The sequence below is a fragment of the Centropristis striata genome, chromosome 4, assembly GCF_030273125.1.
Source record: "Centropristis striata isolate RG_2023a ecotype Rhode Island chromosome 4, C.striata_1.0, whole genome shotgun sequence".
Classification (NCBI taxonomy): Eukaryota; Metazoa; Chordata; class Actinopteri; order Perciformes; family Serranidae; genus Centropristis; species Centropristis striata.
The window spans coordinates 4,294,235-4,317,240 of NC_081520.1; the positions used below are offsets into that span (position 1 = coordinate 4,294,235).

The 23,006-nt window shown below is 39.1% G+C and overlaps 1 protein-coding gene across 2 annotated transcripts in view; it reads left to right on the plus strand.

Moving 5' to 3' along the window:
* Positions 1–320: 320 nt before the first annotated feature.
* The window catches only part of LOC131969518 (large neutral amino acids transporter small subunit 4-like), a 43,339-nt gene continuing 20,653 nt past the window's right edge, over positions 321–23,006 (plus strand). For both annotated transcript variants that reach the window (XM_059330565.1, XM_059330566.1), the window contains exons 1-5: positions 321–442; positions 4,571–4,795; positions 14,669–14,885; positions 14,983–15,038; positions 15,803–15,879. In XM_059330565.1, coding sequence (XP_059186548.1) covers positions 4,636–4,795; positions 14,669–14,885; positions 14,983–15,038; positions 15,803–15,879 — 510 coding nt within the window. In that variant the 5' untranslated portion in view covers positions 321–442; positions 4,571–4,635. The remainder of the gene's footprint in view (positions 443–4,570; positions 4,796–14,668; positions 14,886–14,982; positions 15,039–15,802; positions 15,880–23,006) is intronic.

Below are 23,006 nucleotides of genomic sequence, written 5' to 3' on the forward strand. Positions count from 1 at the left end.
GATTTTATTGTCTTGTGATTAAACAATGTAGTTCTGTATTGTCATTGGGTTTTTCTTTTTTGTTTTTCAAAATAAAAGCCATCCTGAGTGTCCTACAGATCAGCTGTTCAGGCTGTGTCCAACACACCTCAGATGACTGTTGTTCCAACATTTAGTGACTATTGAGAAACAACACACATGTAATATTGGCGCGCTGTGATTGGCTGCGGCCGGTCTCTAGCTCATCCGCGGGCCAATAGGAAGCCGCTGTTGTTTGTGCACCGCTGCTGCGCTGCTATAAAGCTTCAGAAATGAGAGATGAGGAGAGAAACAGAGATTCAAAGAAACCAAAGACACGTTCAGTCACTCTGCTGCTCTGTGTGCTGCTCGACGAGGGACATTTGGTGCTGGAGGGACACATCTGACTGGTGCGGCTCTATTGTCCCTGAATCCATAGAACCAGGTAAGGTCCGCACCAAGGATGCTCCACACACACACACACACACACACACACACACACACTGGAGGAGAGGCTGACTCATATTTGGCGTGTTTCATACAGAGGATTTTATTCTGACAGTGTGTTTATCACTGCAGAAAAGTGTCTCGTTGACTTTTTCCTGTCTCTGCTGTCTTTTGTCTCACTGCTGCAGAAAAGGAAGCTGCAACAGCCTGTTATTAACTTTAAATATCAAGTGTTTTTCATGAAAAATCATAATTCCCCCTCCTCTGATTGTAGTCTTTTATTATGTTATTGCAATATATGAATAAACATATATAAATTATTTATTTATGAGATTGAAATAAGTTTGCTCCTACACCGATCACTTCTTCCGCTTGGTTTTTTATTTTGCTCGGTGACGACAATCAGCTGCTGCATGAAAGTTAGAATTTGATTTTATCAAAATAAAAGCATGAGCAGCTGTGAGCAGCAGAGCAGCAGCCGGCCTCGTGTTTTGTTGTCAAGTTGTCTGCTAGTTAACTGTCTTTGTTTCAGCAGCAGGATGGTGATTCCCCCGTACTGTTGTTGATACTGAACAGCTGAGCGCCTCTTGTGTAGATCAGCGTCGAGTTACCGACAAACGAGCCCGGTGAGTTCCGGGAAAGCGCGGCTATTGTCTTCAAAATAAAAGCATGAAAACATTCAGAAAATCAGAATCGTGATCCGTTTTAGTGCCCAAGTAGGTTTTTACATACACGGAATTTTCTGTGGTGTATTGGTGTAAAATTACAGACAAAGTCCTAAAATATAGATAAAGATTAAGGCAAGTGCTTTTAGTCAAAAACAGCAGCAGAAATAGAAAAAAATCAACATACAATAAATATTTACAAATATAAAAATATGTACAAATATTGAGTTAAGAGCTGTGCAGAAATGTATATTCTAAATCACAGTATTAAAGAATACACAACATTGACTTTATTAAAGTATTCAGGACATTTTTCATATTTAAAATGCAAAAAACAACAACATCAAAATCACACAAAACAAAAGGGGAAAAAGAAAAACCAAACAATTAAGTGTTAGTTATTATTTTTGTTTTGTGTGGGGGGAAAAAATCAATCAAATACTATTTTATTTCCTCCATAAATACACACATTTGTGTGTATGTTTTTTGCTTGTAAATTTACATTTCTGAAGGTGGAATTGGGGAAATAAATCTTGTCTTTTTCACCCTAATTAGAGCAACCAAATGCAATATATCTGTCGCAAACAAAATCCAATCTGAAAACTAAAATGTCAGCTATAAAGTTATTTGTATCTTTCCACAGCTCATATGAAAATTCAGAATCTTTGTCTTTGCCCTCACTCAGGTTTAAACAAATTCAAATGATGGTCTCAAAGACCTTGATCTTCTTTATGAGCCTCATAATGAAAGGCTATAACATTTATATTCAAATTATTTTAAGATAATTTACAGCCTATTGTAGTTTGAGTTTCACAATGCTTTACACATAGTTTTTTTGTTTGTCTTACATAAGATTGTTTCTTGATTATAATCATAATTTTTGAAAAAAAAAAAAAAAAGTCGAAGTAAGAAGAATTTAAGCTTACGTTTTGACTATCTACATTCACTTTTTTTTAACTCACAAAACATTGCAAAAATGCAACATTCATTCGGCTTTTATTTTGATGCTACAAACCGGAACACGTATGTTTTGTTGTTGCAGACTTTACTGTGAGGGTCGGATTGGAGATGCAGATTGGGGCTGGTGGGGGTGTGTGTGTGTGTATTGTGCGGATGATTTCAGTCCAGTTCAGACCAGTTCCAGTGCTGCTCTTCATTCACTGCGATATACTTTGTCTTATTGTTCTCAGTGTGTGATTCATCTGATAAAACATTAATAATCAGACATAAGTCTGCTCTGTGTGTCAGCTCATGTTTTACATGTCACGGTGCTCAGAGCTCAGATCAATGACATCAAGTTTCTCTTCAGACAAAAACACTTTGCCATCACCTACAACATAAGAGGACAGTATTAATTGTTTTTATTATTAACACTTATTACCTGTTTATAACACACATGAACACGTGATAAACGCCTCTGATTTATTTCTATTACGGATTAAAATCAGGTCTTATTTGCATGTGTCCCCTGCAGAATATGGTTCTAACATTACACAATTAGATCATTTTTAAAAATATCTACGTAAATATTTTTGATAATCGTGAATTATTTATATTTTTGATGTGCATTTTGTTTTTAGTTGCATTTTTTTGCATGTATATTTTCTATTAATTTATGATACATGACATAAACGCAGATTTTCTCAAAAACAATAGTTGAGGTAACCTACTACCAAGAATATCTCATTTATATGTCGGCTGGTTTTAGTCCTACTACATCTTTAAATATTGTATATTGCTCTGTTTATGACATTGATGAAAATCAGGTTGTATTTTTTTTTGCATGCATATTTTGTATTCATGTATGCTCCAGCTGTTTACATCCCATAATATACAGCAGACAGACAGTGAGCTCGAGCGCTGACAGCTAAATGACGTGAATCTCGCGCCGTGCTGGTTCGAACCGGCTGGAGCTCGCGCTGCATTCACGTGCAGTTGGATTTTCTGTAAACATACACTTTGTGTTGTTTTTTTAACCAGAAGTAGCTTTTGGTCCCACTCGACGGACATGCACTCTAACAGTGAAACATTTCCGTTTATGTTTCTGTGCAAATATATAAAAAATAAAACCTCCTGTCGATATATTATGAAAACACCAATTATTATTATGACTATTAATTTATTTGGATTTTTTCTAGAAAGCATGAGTTCATGAAATTAAAACATTGGCTCTGACATCAAATTCAGAATCTCTACGTTTAATTTAAATGCAAAACCTCAAGAGAGACATGATGTTTTTCACAATAAAAGCCCCTGTACAGTCTACCCCCACAGGGGCTGAATGCAACATCAACCTCACGTGTAGCTGCTGCACGAGCTATGTCACTGGCACCCAATAACAGCAGAGAGGATAAACTCTGCAGCCAATCAGATTTGTCAGGGGGCGGGACCTTTTAATATTTATAGGAGGGGTTTAGCGCCTCACAGGTCTCAGCTGTTTTGCGTTTATAAGAGTCTTCATCTAGACCTCCACCACCACCATCATCATCATCATCATCAGGCAGGAACAAAGGAATGTATATGATCCTCCAAAACACTTTAGTATAAAGACTCCTGATCAGGATCATAAGCTTTATTAGCCAATTATATGTGCACATACAGTATAAAGAATCTGACTCTGGTTTTAAGTTGGTCTCTACCAGTGGTGGAATGTAACAAAGTATTAAAGTATTTACATTTTATGTAACTATATACTTCTACTCCACTACATTTTAGAGGGAGATATTGAACTTTTCACTGCACTACATTTAGCCAACAGCTTAAGTTGCTTTTCAGGTCGAGATTTAACATGAAAGACATGATACATGTATAAATGAAATCACAAAACAGTATATAAAGTAGTTGACATTAACCCTAATCCATTAATATATTTAGAATATATAAAACATTCTGCATAACGAGTGCTTTTACTTTTGATACTTTAAGTACATTTTGATGCTCATACTTTTGTATTTCGGTAAGTTTTGGATGCAGGACTTGTACTTGTAGTGGAGTAATTACACAGTGTGGTATTAATACTTTTACTGAAGTAAAGTGAATACTTCTTCCAACGCTGGTATTTAAACACAGTTCAGAAATATAGATATAAGTATACATAAAGCTTTAAACAATAAAGTTGAACAATAACTGTTATTTGCAACATGGTCTCACAGAAATCCGTGAAATAGCCACGGATTTCACTTAACTCAAAATCTGTGGAATAGCCACAGAATCGCTCAACTTGCATTGTAGCGAAATCCGTGTCAGTTTCACGGAAATTTGAGCGATTCCGTGGCTATTCCACGGATTTTGAGTTAAGCGAAATCTGTGGCTATTTCACGGATTTCTGTGAGACCAGGTTGGTTATTTGCAAACAATTAAGTGTATTTATGAATATATATACATTCAGTTATGAACAACAAAAATGCCTTTTTGAATACTGAACCCCTGAATAATCCTTCTCGTCCTGTCTTGTCCTCCAGGCTCCAGCAGCCACCCTCCCTCCCTCCCTTCAGGCCAGTGAAGTGCGACCTCCGACCCCGCTGAGATGGCTCCCACCCTGGCCACGGCGTTCTCCCGCCGCTGGTGGATGGCGGTGACGGCGGTCATCGAGAACCTGCTCTTCTCTGCTGTGCTGCTGGGCTGGGGATCCCTGCTCATCATGCTCAAGTCTGAGGGCTTCTACTCCTACCTGTGCAGTGGACCAGGTGAGTCAGTTTTAAATGATCATATCAGAAAGAGCGGGAGGTTATAGGGGTCAGTTTCAGAAGCTTTAGTGGCAGAAAGGAACTCGGTAGTTTCTTTCAACAGTGAGATACAACACAAGAGGTTAAAGGCACAATGAGTAGGATTTTCCCACTAATATGGCTGTTTCAACTACCAGTAATAGCCGGACGATACCCGGAATGAGGCGGTCTCACTCGCCGAAACGTCCCTAATTTGAATATGAGCAGTCCGGAGCTGGGACTTTTTTCCGTCCCTGTAGAAGAGCAGGGTCTTTTCTCCCCTGAAAACAGCCTGGTTACTGATTGGATAGATCACTAAGCAGGATGTGACGTAGTACTCTACACGACAACAACACGACATTTGTAAAAGCCGGCAAAGCAGTGTTCCCAACTTAGCGACTTTGTTGCTAAATTTAGCGACTTTTCAGACCCCCTTAGCGACTATTTTTCAAGAAAGTGACTGGAGACAAATCAAGCGACTCCTTCTTACTCTTCTTAACGAGCAGCTAACGAGCCGGAGGCCGGCTTGTTAAGATGAGCCGCCGTTAGCGGCAGTTAGTATGTGCAGTGTGTATGTGCTGCTACAGGAGGTGTTCACTTAGCGATCTCTGTTTGTTTACTACAAGCACCAGACACTCTGTGCACAGTTAGCGATGTCGTTAATTCACAATCACTATGTTTATGATCAGCGGAGACTCTGTGCATAATTAGCCATGCTGCTTTCAGCTGCTGACGTTGTGCACAGTTAGCGATGGTGAAAACCATATGTCACCTCCAGAGTCTCTAAATCCCTCTGGGGGCTAACTTGTTGTCGAAACACGCAGAGTAAACAGACTTTTGAGAGGGTGTGGCCTGAGACTTTAGACTCAAGCCTAGTCTAAGTCTAGTATTCCAGACGTCTCCCTCCCCTTGACGTGTTCCCATGCCAGAGAAAATATGCAATCCCTGAGTCTATAGATTAAAATATACAAAAAGCATCCCTTTCAGTCTTCACTTACGACCAAGTCAAAGTGTGTGGTGCACACAAAAAACGCTCAATTGTGATTGGTCAACACACTCTACTGCGTCTCAGAAGGATACATTTTCTATTTTTGTTTATTTGGAAGGGGAAAAAGAACTCCAATCAATTTGTAGATGACTTATTTATTAATTAAACACAATTGTTTCCATATATTTTTGCAGTAACTGTTGGGATAGAAAACGTGTGTTCCTCTGATGACATGGGAACAACCAATCTGTGAAGATCTTTCCAACCTTTACAGAACACAAAAAGTTCACTTCATTCTTGAACTCCTCTCATATTTCTTTTAATCTTCTACATGATCTTCTACCAATCCTCTTCCTCTTTCTTTTCAATTTCAATTCAAAGGTAATCTGAGCGACACATGATTTTGTGTTGAGATTGTTACACATTTTTAATACAACTTATATTGAATACTGCTGCTGCTGCTTCCCTGAACACATGTGTCATGCAAAACAGCCTCATAAAGGGAACCCCAGGCGCTAACAGTCCCAGTTTTTACCAAAACAGCCTCATACTGGCCTTTTTGGGTGAAATCAGAGTCTGAATGTGATGTAAATGTGACGACTTTGCATGGCGACGCCCTGAGTGTCTGTGGGAACCAAAAGCTTTCAACACACTGATTGCCACACTTTGCTGAGTGGGTGTGGTGGAATTATGGAGATTTAAGGACACACAAACAACAGGCTTTTTTTCAGCCGGTGCTCAGGTTTCACCTTAAAAACCGTCTCATTCATATTTACAGTTCTTATTCGTCTCGACCTTTGAGAGAAGCAGCATATCAGCAAACACACAGATCTTTATTGATCCAGCGGCTGGGATTTCCTCATGGAAAACAAGTCAATCTACCAGCAGCAGCAGCAGCTTCTGAACAAGCATCAAAAGCAGATATGAAGTGCTGCTTCAGACGGAGACATTTGATGATTTTATTATTATTTTATCCCGTCCTCAGTTCTCTCTGATCAAAGGTGAAAGCAGGAGCTGCTGCACTCAGACTGTCATTATTAGTTTGTGCTTTTTGACACGAAATTGCTTTTGCTTGGGAAATCAAATCAGATTTTGGGAACCAATGTAGGTCAGATGAAACATAACAACAACATATTATGAAACAGCAGCTCAACATCATATTCATTGTCTCCATTGCCTGGCAGCAGATGGATGTGTGAATGAGACCATTCACTCCTTCATTCTCCACAGTTATTACCACACAGGCTGTTTTCTGTCTCTTTGATCATCTGATTGTGTGTCTATCTGTTTTCCCTCTTTGTGTCCTACAAAGGAGCCCTGATGAAAGACGAGCAGGGTTCTTTTGTGCAAATTAAGCCTTTTAATGGTTTTATCACAGCCCCATGATAGAGAGCCCAGAAGGTTTCCACAAGATGCTATATAACTCTTATTTCTCTGTCTATCAGTGGAAACAGCACGTGTGACTTTAATGAAAGCTGATTATACGTCAGTGTTTTATGATGGCCTGTTTATGTGATTGGATTAGGTTTAGCTCTTTCCACAGCGGCCTGACCTCCAGGTGTCTCACCCTCTCACCTCAGCTCCTAGTGAGCTACAGAAGCCCTGAAAGGCCGGTGAGAAATAAAGATTCTGGAGACCCATTTTCCAAGTCTGATCTAGATTATTTTCTTTCCTGTGTTGCTGATTTAAGAACAAGTGAAAGAAACATTTTGCAAGGATCATTTTCGGTGTTCGTTCTTGTCATACTTACACTTCAAGAAAAAAAAGTAATGTTTTGCAAGGATACTTTTTGGTTTTTATTCTTGTTTTACTCATTTCTGCAACATGACCCCGTGTTAAAAGTGCATGGAGATATTAAATCTCCTTTCATCTATCCATTATCTGCAGCTGGCTTCCATCAATGACATTTTCTGATTTGCGTGAAAAAAACTTAATGGAAACACCAAAATTGGATGAAACTTTTGAAAATGCGCAGAAAAGTTTTTACGCTCACTTGAACGTCTTTGTCTTTTCCCAAAAAATAGTAAATGCACTAAATGGGAGATGGAAACCCTTTTTCTGCTCTCTCGGAAAACCCAAAAGAAGAAGAAGGTGTTTCTAATGTCGACATCTTCTCTTCTCATTTTCTCTTTTTTGTTGTCGTTTCTTCTCTCTACTTCTTCTTCTACTGTTTACTACGGACTTTGAAAAATGATCCTGGCAAAACCTTTTTCATTCCCCTGGAAGAATTTTTGGTTAATCACCTGTTACCCGCCCCCATATGAATCGTTTCAGAGGAAACTATTTAGATCAGACTTCTTTCTCACTTGCCTCTGAGGGCGTCGATACTGACCTGTAGTGGTGTTAGATCAGCAGTTTTTTCAGTGTGAACTTGTACAGCAGAAAATTCTGAAATGAGGTCAAGAAGACACAACACATGCAGTTTATGTAAAAGTCTTTACTCACAGAGTCGTCAATGTGTTGATCTATTCTCAGTGCAGAAACTGTGCAAACATGAAGCACTGGACTAGTTTATTATTAAGTAGTAGATAGTTTTGACATTGTGGAGAACTTGGCAAAAAGTTCCAAAGCACCATGAAATCTTTGTACACTGCAAAAAAGGTGTGTCTAAAAACAAGGTAAAAACACTAAATCTGAGGGAAATTATCTTGCTGCATGGACAGATAATTTCACTTGACAAGATTTCTTAAATTAAGATTATTAAATCTAGAAAGAAGCATGTTGAATGCTTAAAATAGGAAATTAACTCTTAAAACAAGATAAATTAAAGTTGCAAGCAGCAATGAACTGGCCCAAGCAGAGTGACCTGACAATTATTTGTTTCTCACCAAGATAAAAAAAACTTTTTATGTCTTTTTTGTGATTTTACATCTTTTGTTTCTTTTTGGGTCATTTTATGTGTCTTTTTACATCTTCTTTTGGTCACAAAATGACCAAAAAAGACAAAAAATGTACAAAACAGATCAAATTAAAGCTGCAAGCAGCGATGAACTGGCCCGAGCAGAGTGCACTGTGAATTATTTGTTTCTTACCAAGATAAAAAAACAACAACTTTAGATTTAGAAGTGTTACATATATGCTTATCATGTCTATATTTAACAATCTCTTTTTTTTTTGAACCAAGTATTTATTGGTGTTCATATGTATTTACACATGTTTTAAATTACATACGTTGTTTTTTTTTTCTGTTACATACATATAAACATATTTAACAATCTCAATTAAAGAAATCTTGTCAAGTGAAATTATCTGTCCATGCAGCAAGATCATTTCCCTCAGATTTAGTGTTTTTATCTTGTTTTTAGTCACATCTTTTTTGCAGTATAGTTTGAGTTTATGAAGGCCAGTCGATTAAAGCAAAAGTTCACATTTTTAAATGTTATTTTGAAACAATAACCACATGAGAAACCTCCTCTCTGTACTGGCTCAGAAGGATCTCATTCTAAAGCAATGCTCCCACAGTGCTGTTCTGTGTAAAATGCATTCTTAAGTTGAGCTGAAGCTAATACAGTCAGTTTCAAACCTTTTCAAGACAAACTCCCTCTGTTTCCTTGCTGGAGGGATGTAAATCAGAGACAAAGATCCACTTCATTTATCTGACTGAGACATCTGTTGCCTTGTGTTATCAGCAGATTGTAAATGCAGTTTTGCACAAAGACTGTACATGTTGTCCATCGCCTCATACATTTGACTAGAATGAGGAAGAGATTTCCTCTCAGCCAACAAATACAGCAACTGTTCTGATGTACATGTGAGTGGACAGGAGTGTTGTTTTGGGACAGACTTGAAAACATGTGAACCCATCCTATAATCATTAAAGGAGCTGTGCACCACATTCAAGACATTAATATAGTCAGAAACAACAAAGAACAAGAAGTCATGCTGCCTTCATGTCTGTTTTAATCTTCATTAATTGTTGTGGTCGTTGGTCTGGCTGCATGTGCATGTCAAGGTGATAATAGTTTTATATATCAAAATATATTTTGTGTTTTTGCACATAATTAAAACTCCATCTACACTGTAAAAAGTGTCTGTAGAAATTACAGTAAAACACTGTCAAATTGCATCAGAAATAGGTCATAAAATTAAACATTGTATATCACCCTAGTAGATACTTTTAATAACCGTAAATCAAATAATAGCGTAAAACTTCTGTCACACAGTTTTGCTGTAAAAAATTTACGATTTTCATGTGAAATTAATGGAGAAATACCATGATCACACAATTATCCAAAAAGTAATGGGATTATTCAGTATAAATTTCAGTTTTTGCTGATAATTACATTTACATACGCTCACTGTCATTTTTACGGTGAAGTTCTGGTAACCACAGCTGCCGGTATTTTACCATAAATTAAACAAATTTTTTTTAATAGTGCATTAGGCATTGCACTCGAGTCACAAAACGCTGCATACAACTTTTTTCACACATGCTCCACGTCATGTTCCTGGACACAGACTTTACTGTGTCAAATTGGTGGAATTCCTCCTTAACAGCTGTCACGTCAGAGGGTGAATGAGACTCTGAGGCCAGATTACTATTGTTCCACACTTTGTAAAGGCGGTCCAGTGTTTGGCTGAGAAAAAACAACACGGGCCCAGAGTGTGTTGGAGAATTTCACCTAATGCAGCAGCACGAATGAGAGCCACCACACAGCAGATAGGAACCAGACAGAGTTAATAAAGGACACATTATATATATCAAGACACAAAAGCATTTTGCACACCCATGTATGCTGCACATTTGTGGTGCAACTACAAGGTGAACAGCATGCACAAGCTAAAGGTGGCTTATATTTAAAGCTTTGCGATTACTGTTAAATAAGTCAAGATGGCACAGTGCAAGCCAGCTATTTGTTAGCCTGGGTGTGCCCACCTGTGAAGCGCTTTTACGTAATCCGATGTATAAATTTATGAGTCGCCTTGTACTGTCCGAAAATAATGTGATGGTTGCTCTAACTAATCCTCAGGTTAGCTCCAGCCGCCTCTCCTCAGTATATTGGAGACACTGACGTAACAGTTTATTTTGGTCGGTCTGAAGATCATCTTTTTGTATTTTTGGTTTCTGTCATGTTTTTGTCTGCTGTGTAATTTATTTCCAGTATTGTTTCCTGTTTTTAATATCTGTCTCCTATGGACCCTGAGTCTTGAATCAAATTTGATGGAAATACTCATTATTTATCCTGTTTGAAATAGCACTTTTAAAAAATTTGAATGAAAAATTAAACCTCCCGTAAAAGGTCACAGTTTCTGTTCTTGCACTGTGTACATCTGCACTCCCACGGTTCGGCTGTGGTCGCTCTGTGTGTTTTTGTCACACAGTGGAAAAAAAACATTCTGACGTCTCACTCATCGACTGTCACCTCTCTTTGTCTCACTTTGTGTCTCATGGCTGGCTCTGTCATCACTGACATTCTTGGTTGTCTCTGAAAGATAAAAAAGTGTTTTATCAGTCCCATAAAGAAACAGTGGACGATTTGAATAGTTTGTTTCACTTCTCATCTCTCATGAAATGCTCTGCTTGTATCCACTTATGTGTCTCGTGTTTCCACTCGGCTGTTAAATACTTCTTGTGACCATCACTTAACCCCATCACCTCCACATAACAATGCCTGTGTCCCTCTATAAGCAGCCTTTGTCTGCTAATTGTTTGTTGTCACTGCCATTGTTACATGCATGAGGCTTGTGTACGGAAGGATTTGTCAGCATTATTAACCAAACATCCTCCGTAATTACCCTTCTGTTGGTGTGTTGTTTTAGTTATTAGATTATCCTGGTGCTATCTACAGGTGGATAACTTTGAAGCCAAGGAACCAAAGCTTTTAGTGCATCCTAGTAATTATTAAACCAAGTGTTTAACATCAGCTGTATGTATAGGGGAAGCTAAGAATGGAGTGGCCCAATAAAGCAAAGAGAAGCACCCAACACAGTGACCACACGTGATTCTTCATCAGGAAGAACTTTTCACACAAGACCCAGCCAGCCTTTATACTTGAGCGTATATGTGTGTGTGTGTGCACTGCAAAAAAGCCAACTTGTATTTTTTGGCCTAAAACAGTGATTTAATTTGGTAAAACTTGGAAATATAAATTACTGACATTTAGGGTAATAATGTAAGTTAGCACAACAAAGGAAGCCAGTTGTCTGCTCAAAAACAAGTTTGTGAGTTGTTGTTACTTATATCTTTAAGTTGGGGTTCACAACAAGGGACAATAGTTCTGCTAACTCTTATTTCTTTGTTGTGAAATTCGGTCATTAGCGAAAGCTAGCGGCTAACTGATGCTAGCGGCTACTAACTGATGCTAGCAGCGCTGCTTGTTACATCTAGCCATTAGCGTATCAATGCTAACTCAAAATTGTGGTTACAACATTAGCTGACATTTCATAGCGACGTTACAATCATGCCAGAGAAATTCAGAGTTGAGCAAACTCAAAAACAAAACTTAAAATATTTAGTTGAATTGTCCAACTTAAAATTTTATCGAAGTTTGTTGCCTTGAAATTTTGAGTTCACCCAACTTTACTTTTTTTGCAGTGTGTGTGTGTGTGTGTGTGTGTGGTCAGGGCTCTTCCCTTATTGACTCGGCCATTTGATTAGTCAGCAGTGGAGACTGCTGCTGGGGGACAGATGCTGTGATCTCTGTTAGTCCAACAGTCAGCACTTAATGCTCCGATACACCTTCAAACACCAGCCGGAGCGGCTAGAGCACACAATCTCCATATTGACAGAGAAGTTTGATCACAAAGTGCTTTTGGGGTGATTTAAAGCTCATATTTGTGAGGTTTGAGACTTGCCAGAATGTCAAAGTTGTACTTAGTGGGGGAAACAACAGCACAAATGTATGTAATTTGCTAGTGTTTGCTGTTTTAATCCTTACACTGCAAATCATTTTTTTCTTACCAAGATAAAATTGATTTAGAAGTGTCAGATAATGTATCTTGTTTTAAGAGTTAATTTCTTATTTGAAGCGTTCAACATGCTTATTTCTAGATTTAACAATCTTAATTTAAGAAATCTTGTCAAGTGAAATTATCTCTCCATGCAGCAAGATCATTTCCCTCAGATTTAGTGTTTTTATCTTGTTTTTAGACTAAACACCTTTTTTGCAGTGTACCGCTGCAGCTTCCTCCACATCTTCCTCTTCCTCTACATTTTCAAAAGTTGGAAATAGTCTGGAGGTCCCGCCCCTTACAATGCACAGCAAAGACGGCGGCTATTGAGTGTTAGAAGTGTTCAGCGTTCCACACATGAGTGCAACATCCTGGTTAGTGCATTGCATTTTTCCATACTGTAAGTGCGAACACACTTCATGCACTCAAAATAGCGTCAGTGACATTACAGAAGTATGCAAACTGAGACATAGCATCAGTTTAGCTGATAGCAATGTGCAGAAATGCACAGCAGACACCTTACGTCAAAATTAGAACAGATGCTTAATGCACGTGTGGTCGAGCGTCAAGACGGGAAAAAACTCAAAGTTCAATCAGCACTGTGTTAGCGACACGGTAGACCCGCCCAAAGCACTCCCTGCTTTAATCGGCTATTTTACTCCTAATGGGCCCATAATTTACAAAAATGAACATCATATTTTTTAAAGATAACTTGAAACTAGCGATTGAGACCATAAACTCATTAGGAAAATGTTCACTGAGGTAATAAATCAAGTACGAAGTGGGATCATTTTCTAATAGACTTCTATGCAACTACAGCCAGCGGACTCGCCCCCTGCTGGTTTAATGCACTAATGCATCTGGACTTCACTTTGTCCACTTCTTTCATGCAGTCTATGGATCACTATAGCTCCTCATGGTAGATCAAACAAATCCTTAATAGCTGCGTATTTACAGTCACCAAATGTTTTTAAAGCCACCCTTACCCTTCACCAGTTATATTCTCAATGAGCAAGGGCCAATTTTCTGCACCAGGATGCATTTAATATGACATAATAGCTTCCTGTTGTTGCTCTAAATCCTCCTTTTCGCCTTGAGGCCATCAGCATCAGCACCTCCTCCATCCCTCCTTTTACCTTAAGCTAGGTCAACAGGAAACAAATTAAGGATATAGTGGGAAAGCAGATTTTCAGCTGTGTTGTTTATTAGACGCAGCAGAGACTCGCTGCTGTTGACAACTTGTCCCCAGGACTGAAATCAGAAAAACACTGATGACTAAGTCTTTTATAGCTCCCTCCTCCAGACTTGTAACATGTGCTAGCTGCAGGCTATGACTCTATTGTTCTTTCCGACAAAAACAAGTCAAGGTGGGTGAGAAGTTGTTTGCCTGCGTCAGCCGTCCTCTCTGTCCCCTTTCTGTCCGTCCGTCTGTTGATAGCAGCAGAGTTTAGCCGGAGGCAACAGTCTAATAGAGCAGATAGACAAAAATAGACTCCACATGAACTCAGTGGACTGTTTACCAGTGATTCCACAGGAGGCCGACCCAGCCGCTGCCTGTCTGAGAGTTCCCCTCCACCACGCAGGGGTTCAGCTGGGACTATTCCTGGCGCTTGTTGACCCTGCATTGTGTTGTTTTCCCTCCAGTTTGTTTACCTGACCTTTAATGAGTCTTCTGGCTTCTCGATCAGCGGCTCAGCTCCCCCAGAGGGAGGGAGGGAGGGAGGGGTGAACGAAGCTCAGAGCTCAAAGAGCAACTTTTTTTAAATGAGCTCCTTTGAAATACTAACAAGGCATTTATTTTAGATTTCCGTCTTTGTCAACTTTTTTCATACGTAAACCTTTTTGGTTGATATGAAATCTATTAATCTATCTGGTTTTATGACTTAATAACCTTATTGGGGCTGAATAAAATGTGTTTCCTAAGTTCAAATCTAAAGTCTTTACCTCTCCTGTCTCTCCTTTTTCTCACCATCTAGAAAACATCTCCAGCCTCAACCTCTCCACCGTGTCCTCCAACTCATCCTCTGACTCAGAGGAGTACCTGGAGATGAACGGCTGGCCCATCTGCAAGGACCAGGACGAGATGCTGAACCTGGCCTTCACTGTGGGCTCCTTCCTGCTGTCTGCCATCACCCTGCCCATGGGCATCGTCATGGACAAATATGGTCCACGGAAGTTACGACTTCTGGGCAGGTGAGGCTTCAGAAATGCATGATATATAATATTAGATGGTTTTGGTCTGTTTGGTTGATTTATTGACTTATATATACCCATTGTTTCGTGTTTCCAGTGCCTGCTTTGCCTTCTCCTGCCTCCTCATCGCCTATGGTGCAAACGATCCCAACAGTATGTATCTCTCATGTCATCTCACATACATCACTTTAACAGCATCATATGTTCAGCCTGGGGCTGTACTGTCTAGCAGCTAAACTCTCAATCATTTTGCTTTCGTAGGCGATCTTCTACAACACATTTACGCACATACACATGCAGCAAACCTGGTCTCACAGAAATCCGTGGAATAGCCACGGAATTGCTCAAATTTCCGTGAAACTGACACGGATTTCGCTACAATACAAGTTAAAGACAGTCATATCCCGTGGCCATCCCATTGATATTTTTCCTATTGGTTTGTTCCAAGTCACGTGACTGTCAAGGTTCAGGCGGTCAGAACAAAAAACATGGCGGACAGTTCTCTCATTTTTAGTGAAAAAATTAATATTTTGACTTTGTTTCTGCATAAAAATGGATTTTGAACACATTTCTAGCGAGAAATATATACTTTATTTTCTAAATATTCACTCAGTGAATGTACATAATCACTTTGTGGTGAAGATCTCGCCAAAAAAATATGACTGTCTTTAACTTGCATTGTAGCGAAATCCATGTCAGTTTCACAGAAATTTGAGTGATTCCGTGGCTATTCCACGGATTTTGAGTTAAGCGAAATCCGTGGCTATTTCACAGATTTCTGTTAGACCATGTTGCATGCAGCGCATTGATGCATAGGTGACACCTTAATCATTCAGACAGAATGTGTGGGTGTTAGCTTTGTGTCAGCACAGTAACCAAATCTGCATGTGTCAATAATTTGCTCTTTTCTCCCGCAGATCTGTCAATCCTGATCTTCTTTGCCTTGGCGATGAACGGGTTTGGAGGCATGTGCATGACCTTCACTTCTCTGACAGTGAGTATTAAAGTTTTACAACTGTTTGCAACGCTTTGCGGCCACAATATCAGCTAGCAATGTGTACATCTGCTTCAAGATTGCAGGTGTTGTGGTTCAGAGATGCTCTTCTGCAGACCTTGGTTGCAACATGTGGTTATTAGAGTTCCTGTTGAAGCAGTCTGTCAATACATGTCAATGCATGTCAATATATGTCAAGATAAAGGGAGAGAAGAGATGTCTGAAGAAGCATTTTTTTTTTTTTTTAAATATTTTATTTTCAGTTTTATACATGTAATGTGTACAAATATAAACATACAATATACCAACAGTATAGAGACATAACAAAGCCGCCCAATCTAACAAAAAAAAAAAAAAAAAGGGTCGGTGTTCAAGGTAAATACAAACGATTACATTAAGCACTTGGTGTAAGAGATGTACCGATATGGTCTAAATATGGCTGCCAAATTTTCAGAAAGGTGTTCTATCGTTTTCTGAGACAATAGGTGATTTTTTCCAGAGGGATACAACTATTCATCTCAACAGACCACCTATCAATAAGAAGAGGGGAGTCAGATTTCCATGATGCATGATGCACTTTTTAGCCACACATAGAGCAACTTCAATTAATTTGAGCTGTGCATTGTTCAAAGAGCGGCGAATACTTGTAAAGTTCCCCAATAAACAAAGTTCAGGGTCCACTGGAACATTTATTCCTGTGATCTTGGTTAAAGTGGAACAGATATCATGCCAGAAGGGTCTAACTTTCATACACAGCCAGGTACAGTGCAAAAAGGAACCAACTTCAGCATCACATCCGAAGCACATTTCCGACAGGTTAGATTTGAATGAATGTAATTTTTCTGGGGTAAGGTATAATTGATGTAGAATATTATAGTTAATAGGCATTGATAATAGTTGACAAGCTGTTCTGACATAGTTTTTGTGACAATAACTACTAGAAATATCATACACTATTATCCTTGCAGCAGTTATAAATCATTACAATACTTGGTAAATAGACTGCACTTATATATCCGGCCACTTACTTACCTTATAAGTCATTTGAAATGCATTGTTATTATGATTATTGTTATTAAGCATTAAGCAGTGTTTATAACTGTAATTATGAAGTGCTATAAGCAGATTATAATGCATGATGTTGATTATGCATTATTTTATAGACATAGGAGTCATAGAAAGTGTTACCGAAATATTTTTGTGATACATCAGAAAAAACACAATCTGTGAGAAAATACTTACATAGTTGACAGTGAAGTTTTGTTGATTCAGATTTCAGATTCAGATTTGACTTTATTAATCCCACAGTGGGGAAGTTTCTTTGTTACAGCCGCAAAGATAAAAAATAAACAATCTAAGAAAAGTTGACAAGCTGTTCTGACATAGTTTTTGTGACAATAACAGAAGAAGAGTAAGAGGACATAGAGGCAAGAGAGTGGAATATGAGCGCACGGTGAAGAGACACTTCATTAGACAGTGATGAGGAGGGTCAGTGGACAGAGACAGGGAGACAGATGCATCCGGAAAAGTGAAAAGATGCACGAAGGAGGAGACAGATGGCTGAGCAGTTGACAAGAGACTAGAGGGGAAAGGGATGAGCAGCGAGGTGGAGACAAGAGAAGAGAAGAGAAGAGGGAGTGATGGAGGGAATGAGGAAAGAGAGCGGTCAGGATGATCTCATCAGTCAGAGAAAGTGCTGCCTCACAGGAGAGGCCACGTGAGGGCGAGAGACACAGGGAGAGAGTGGTTAAAAGAGAGAGAGTATACATTAGTAATTTATTATTCACTCCTGCTCTGCTGCTCTGGCTGGGAGCCAAAAAAAGACCTCTACTCATTACTATTTCATCCACACGAGGACACATGGATCTATAGTGTGTGTGTGTGTGTGTGTGTGTGTGTGTGTGTGTGTGTGTGTGATGTTTACAGTGTATGTCTACCAAGGTTATTATAGTTAATGAAAACTAACTGATTATTATTAATATACATTTTACTTTCTTTTCATAAAAAAAAACATTTCAGTGGAATGTAAATATAAATAATTCTACATAATTACATAGGCGTTCCATATTTGTCAGAAGTGGTGTGTGTATGTATCAAGGTTATTATAGTTAACGAAACTAGCGAAATAACTTAGTTTTCGTCTTTGTCAACTTTTTTCATGCGTAAACCATTTTGGTTGATATGAAATCTATTAATCTATCTGGTTTTATGACTTAATAACCTTATTGGGGCTGAGATGGATCAGACAAAGGAATTAAAGGAAACATTTATTGTGACCTTATTGAATCTGGCACCCAACAAATACCCCATTACAAAAAAACTAAAACTAATAAAAACTAAACTAAAACTATGCATTTTCCAAAAAATAAAAACTCATTAAAACTAGCAAACTCACTCTAAAAACCTATATCTAATCTATAACCTTGATGTCTACAGATGTGTCATTGTTCTCACAAAAGAGTGTATATTCAATGTTTTTCTGAGACAGTTTCTATGGAAAATAAGTGCATCATAACATAACATAAAGTGGATTGTTGATTGTTTTTTTGTTAATACATGGCAGATTTTTTTTATTTTGTAACATTGCTGCTTGTAGCCTCAACAGTCTGTTACTTTATCACAAAAACACAAGGAGAGCAGAGACACTGCTGTCACAGAGGAGACAAACAGGAAGCAGCAACAGGGGAACTGAGTGTGTGTGTGTGTGTGTGTGTGTGTGTGTGTGTGCGTATGTGTGTGTGTGGGCGGGCGCTGTTCAGGCTGCCTACTGGGACCCTGACTGACACATGCGCACACACACACACACACACACACACACACACACACACACACACACACACACACGTATATCCAGAGAGAAGCTGCTCAGCTGGTTTTCTCCCACTGTTCCCCCCCGCCACCTCTCCACCCAGCCTCCCAGTCTTTAGTCCCAGCCCGCTTGTTTTTGTCGTCTCCAGTTTCAGCTGCTCTCCTTCTGCAAGGCTGGACCTGCACACAACTGTCAAAACAGTCTTGTATGCATGCAGGAGAACTGTATGTTACAGTGTGTCAGCACTATGTGTGTGTGTTGTTTTAGCTGTGGTATGCCTCTAACCTACAGTAGACTGAGTTATAGCTCCCAGCACCACTCCACAAATGTTTCCTTTATACTACTGCTACAGTGTGCATCTGTGTGTGTGTGTGTGTGTGTTCTTGTACTTCCTACAAAGTGAGGACTGGTACACATTTTTAACCAACATGTGTGAGTGAGGACATTTTTGCAAAGTGAGGACATTTCGGCCGGTCCTCACTTCTTTAAAGGCTTATTTGAGATTTCAGACTTTGTTTAAGGGTTCAGGTTACATTAGGTTTATGTAAAGGTAACCATGTATTAGGGTTATGGTTGGGCATTCAGTTGTGATGGTGAAGGTTAGGGTAAGGGGCTAGGGAACGAGGTTATTATCGTTAACGAAATAACAAAAACTAGAATTGAAAAAACATTTTTGTTCACTGAAATAAAAATAAAAATGAGAATTAAAAATTAACTGAAACTGTATCGCGTGGTTACAAAACTAACTAAAACTAACTAAAATTATAGTGGAAAAAAGCGTGCGTGTGTGTGATATGACAGCTTGATATAGAAAATATTCGAGCTTTGGATTTGGATTGTCTGCTTATACGGTTATATTTAGATTTTTCTTTTTACGTTTTTCCACTTCTGGGGATAAAACACAACTTTTAATTAGTTAATATGCTTAAAAACATCAAGAAAAAGGAGGCATTATAGTGTATTCAAGGCGCTTTATACTACAGACGGCGCTCATTCACCTGTTCACACACACATTATATATACTGGTGGCCGAGGAAATGTGCAGAGTGCAGATTTATGCAAAAATGTTCAGGTTGTGTTGGTGTTGTACAGTCTTATGGCAGCTGGAAAGAATGATGTTGTATGGGAATGTTATTTTTCAGAGGCCAGGCCGGAGTGTTTACGCGCGCGTGTGTGTGTGTGTGTGTGTGTGTGTGTGTGTGTTGGAGAGAGAGAGAGAGAGATAAAGCCAGACTAAATAGTAAGTGATGCTGTGTGGATGCTTTCTGCCCTTTCCTGAGTCTCTGGGTCAGGGGTCGTTCCAGAGGAAAACAGCTATTTTAAGAGGGCTGTAACCTTTATTTCTCAGGAGGCAACAAGCTCTGACGCAGCATCTCGGCCATCTGGGTCAATGAAACTCCTCAGGTCAGGATGACCCAGGGTGTGTGTGTGTGTGTGTGTGTGTGTGTGTGTATTAGTCATTTGGGACTTGAACCAGGGATTTATGTCATCCTCTTCTTTGCTTTCTGCTTGTTCCTTGCCACCTCCAACAAGCTCAAAGTGTACTCTTTGGCTCCTTCCTCTGTTATTTCTTCTCTTTATCTGCATCACTTCCTCTCACGCTCAGCACTCAGTGTCCCGACGGTAGAAATCAGGGAGTGCGGCTCCATTCTGTAGCCTGTAAACAGCTTCATGTTACAGAGAATCTCTCCCTTTTTCTTAGTAAATGTTCCCATACATGCTCATACATACATCCACACCCACAGCAGCCACCAAGCTCCTCCTCTTGTTCTTCGTCTCGTCCGTGGCACGTGTTGGAGCCCCCTCTGCTTCCTGGGTTGGGTCTCTCAGTCTGAAGCGCCGCTTGCTGCCGTAATCTACTTTCTATCTGTAATCCGTTTTTTTTTTTGGTGTCACTGGAGCATCTAAAACGCTCTTAAAAGCTCACAGATCGTCTGACGGGTCAACGAAATGGCCATAAGTGTGCTTTTTAGTAGAGAAATCTAAATGTCCTGCACATTTTCTGCCCTAATGACTGAAGAAAAAAGAAAGAGGGATGTCTTGTTAGCTGGAAAATTAATGACACAGCTTTTCATTCTTCTCGGTGAGGGCAGTGAGATCAGTCTGCGGGCTATTTCTTACCCTGAGATGGCAGGGTGGGATAGAAGAAGTACAGTATATGCTCTGTGTGCTGCATGTGGCCACATGAAATGAAAGGAAGAGAGATGTAGGGGGGGAGATGAATGAATGCTAAAGGTCACGTAATTTGAGACCCTATACAGTTGAAACAAACAGGATGACAAAAAAATAAGATACTTTTGAGGGGAAAATACTATTTTTGAGGATAACAAGCTTATTATGAGACACAAAACATCACAATTCTAGTCAATTATAGCTAAAAAAAATGAGTTTTCGCAGCTTTTTTCAAGATCACTCTAATCTTGTAAGGCTTAAATATAATGTCTTATTTTAAGAAATCTTACCAAGAGAATTTTCACTTTTTCACAATTCTAGTCAATTATAGCTAAAAAAATGAGTTTTTGCAGCTAATTTCAAGATCACTCTAATCTTAATATAATGTCTTATTTTAAGAAATCTTACCAAGAGAATTTTCACTTGTTCCATTGGCAGATTTTTTGTGCTTATTACAAGCAAAATTATCTTATATTAAGTTTTCTTTGCTTGTTTTTGGAGTAGCCTTTTTTTTTCCAATGCACCAGTCACTGGATGTGGATTTGTGTGCGTTTCTCTTCGCTGGATTGAGGTTTTAGGGTCTTTGTGCAGCTGGAATGACTGTAAATCTTTTCCAGACACAGAAGGGTCATAACACTCATTCAGAGACCTCCCCCCACCTCTACAAAAACATGTTCCTTGTGCTGAAGTCAACTGGTTTCAAAACATATCAGCCTTACAGGAGGGAGTAGATGATGACGTCAGGCCGATGGAGCTATGCTGTCTGGTGTTCGTCAGCTGCTGTTTGCTAATCTTACAGCCCACTTGGCTGCTCTTTATGATGGATGGAGTCTGATCCCGTGCATCAGGACAGGACCGGTCAGAGCTGGTTCTCCATGCTCCGCCGGCAGGCAGCTGGAGTTTCCACTTGCTGCAGCAAACCCTCTTCCTTCTTTCATTTCTCTGTTCTCTCCTCCTAAACGGCTCCGTCCAGTTTCCTCTTTCACCCCCCTCCCATCTGACTTCATGTCATGCTCAGCATGTTTTCTCACAGTCTGTCACCTCACACTCAGGCCTTTTTTATTTCCATTTTCAACACTCAGCACACACTTTTACCCAGAGTGAGTTGTAAAATAGATGTAAAAGTGCAGGATGGCCAAAAAGTTTGCAGATACAGGGGGAAAGTTTTAACTAAGCAAGTACCTAAACAGGTTAGAAGACAGATCAGTTTTACATTTTTTGTTTTAACAAGATATTTTCATATTGGTTATTCAGATATATAAACTAATCATGTAATAGAAAGATTATTTTCTTGCTCAGACTGTCCTCGTCAACGATTCATATGTTTTTATATCCAATCCAATCCACTTTATTTATATAGCACAATTTTAGCAAACACAAGGTTTCCAAAGTGCTGCACAAACAATAAATACATAACACAATACAAAGAGATGTAGTAAACAATAGATCAGTAAGATGCAATAAGATAAAATAAATTAAAAATGGGATAAAAATAAATAAAATAAAATGTAAAATGGACTGCCCACACAAAATAAAATATGCATGAATACAATAAAAACAAAAAATCAACATAAAATCAACACTCTACGTTTATATGAAGTAATGGACAGGAATTTGTAGATATTCCATATAATTTTGACAGAGACGAGGGTTAAAACGAGACCCACAGGCTGCAGAGGAGATATTGCTTTTTCCTAAAGCTCTGCTGGAACATCACCAACAAGCAAATATACTCATTAAATATAAGTGTGTGAGCTGGTGTACAGTGTACACTTCTCCTGCACTGATAACACTCAGCACTCATCCAAACAAGATCAAATCACAGCTGTGCAGTATTCAACAGCCCTAATGATTTATGTGAAGTAGCTTAAAATATGTTTACAGTATTTATCACACATTGCCAGCATGCTAACATGCTCACAATTGCTCATTAGCAGGTTAATTGAGTTCAGTGGCTTTAACCTCCTTCACTGCATTGCTGTTTTCTGTACAGTCCGTTCAAAAGCTGTTGTTGTTTGAAATCCGAGGACATTTAAAAGCACTTACACCGCTCCAGGACAAGTTGGCAGCGGCCCAGTAGCTGTTTGTGTGAATGTCTGTAGATCAGCCAAAAGGAAACATTTTTGTTAAATTAACCCATTGAGGC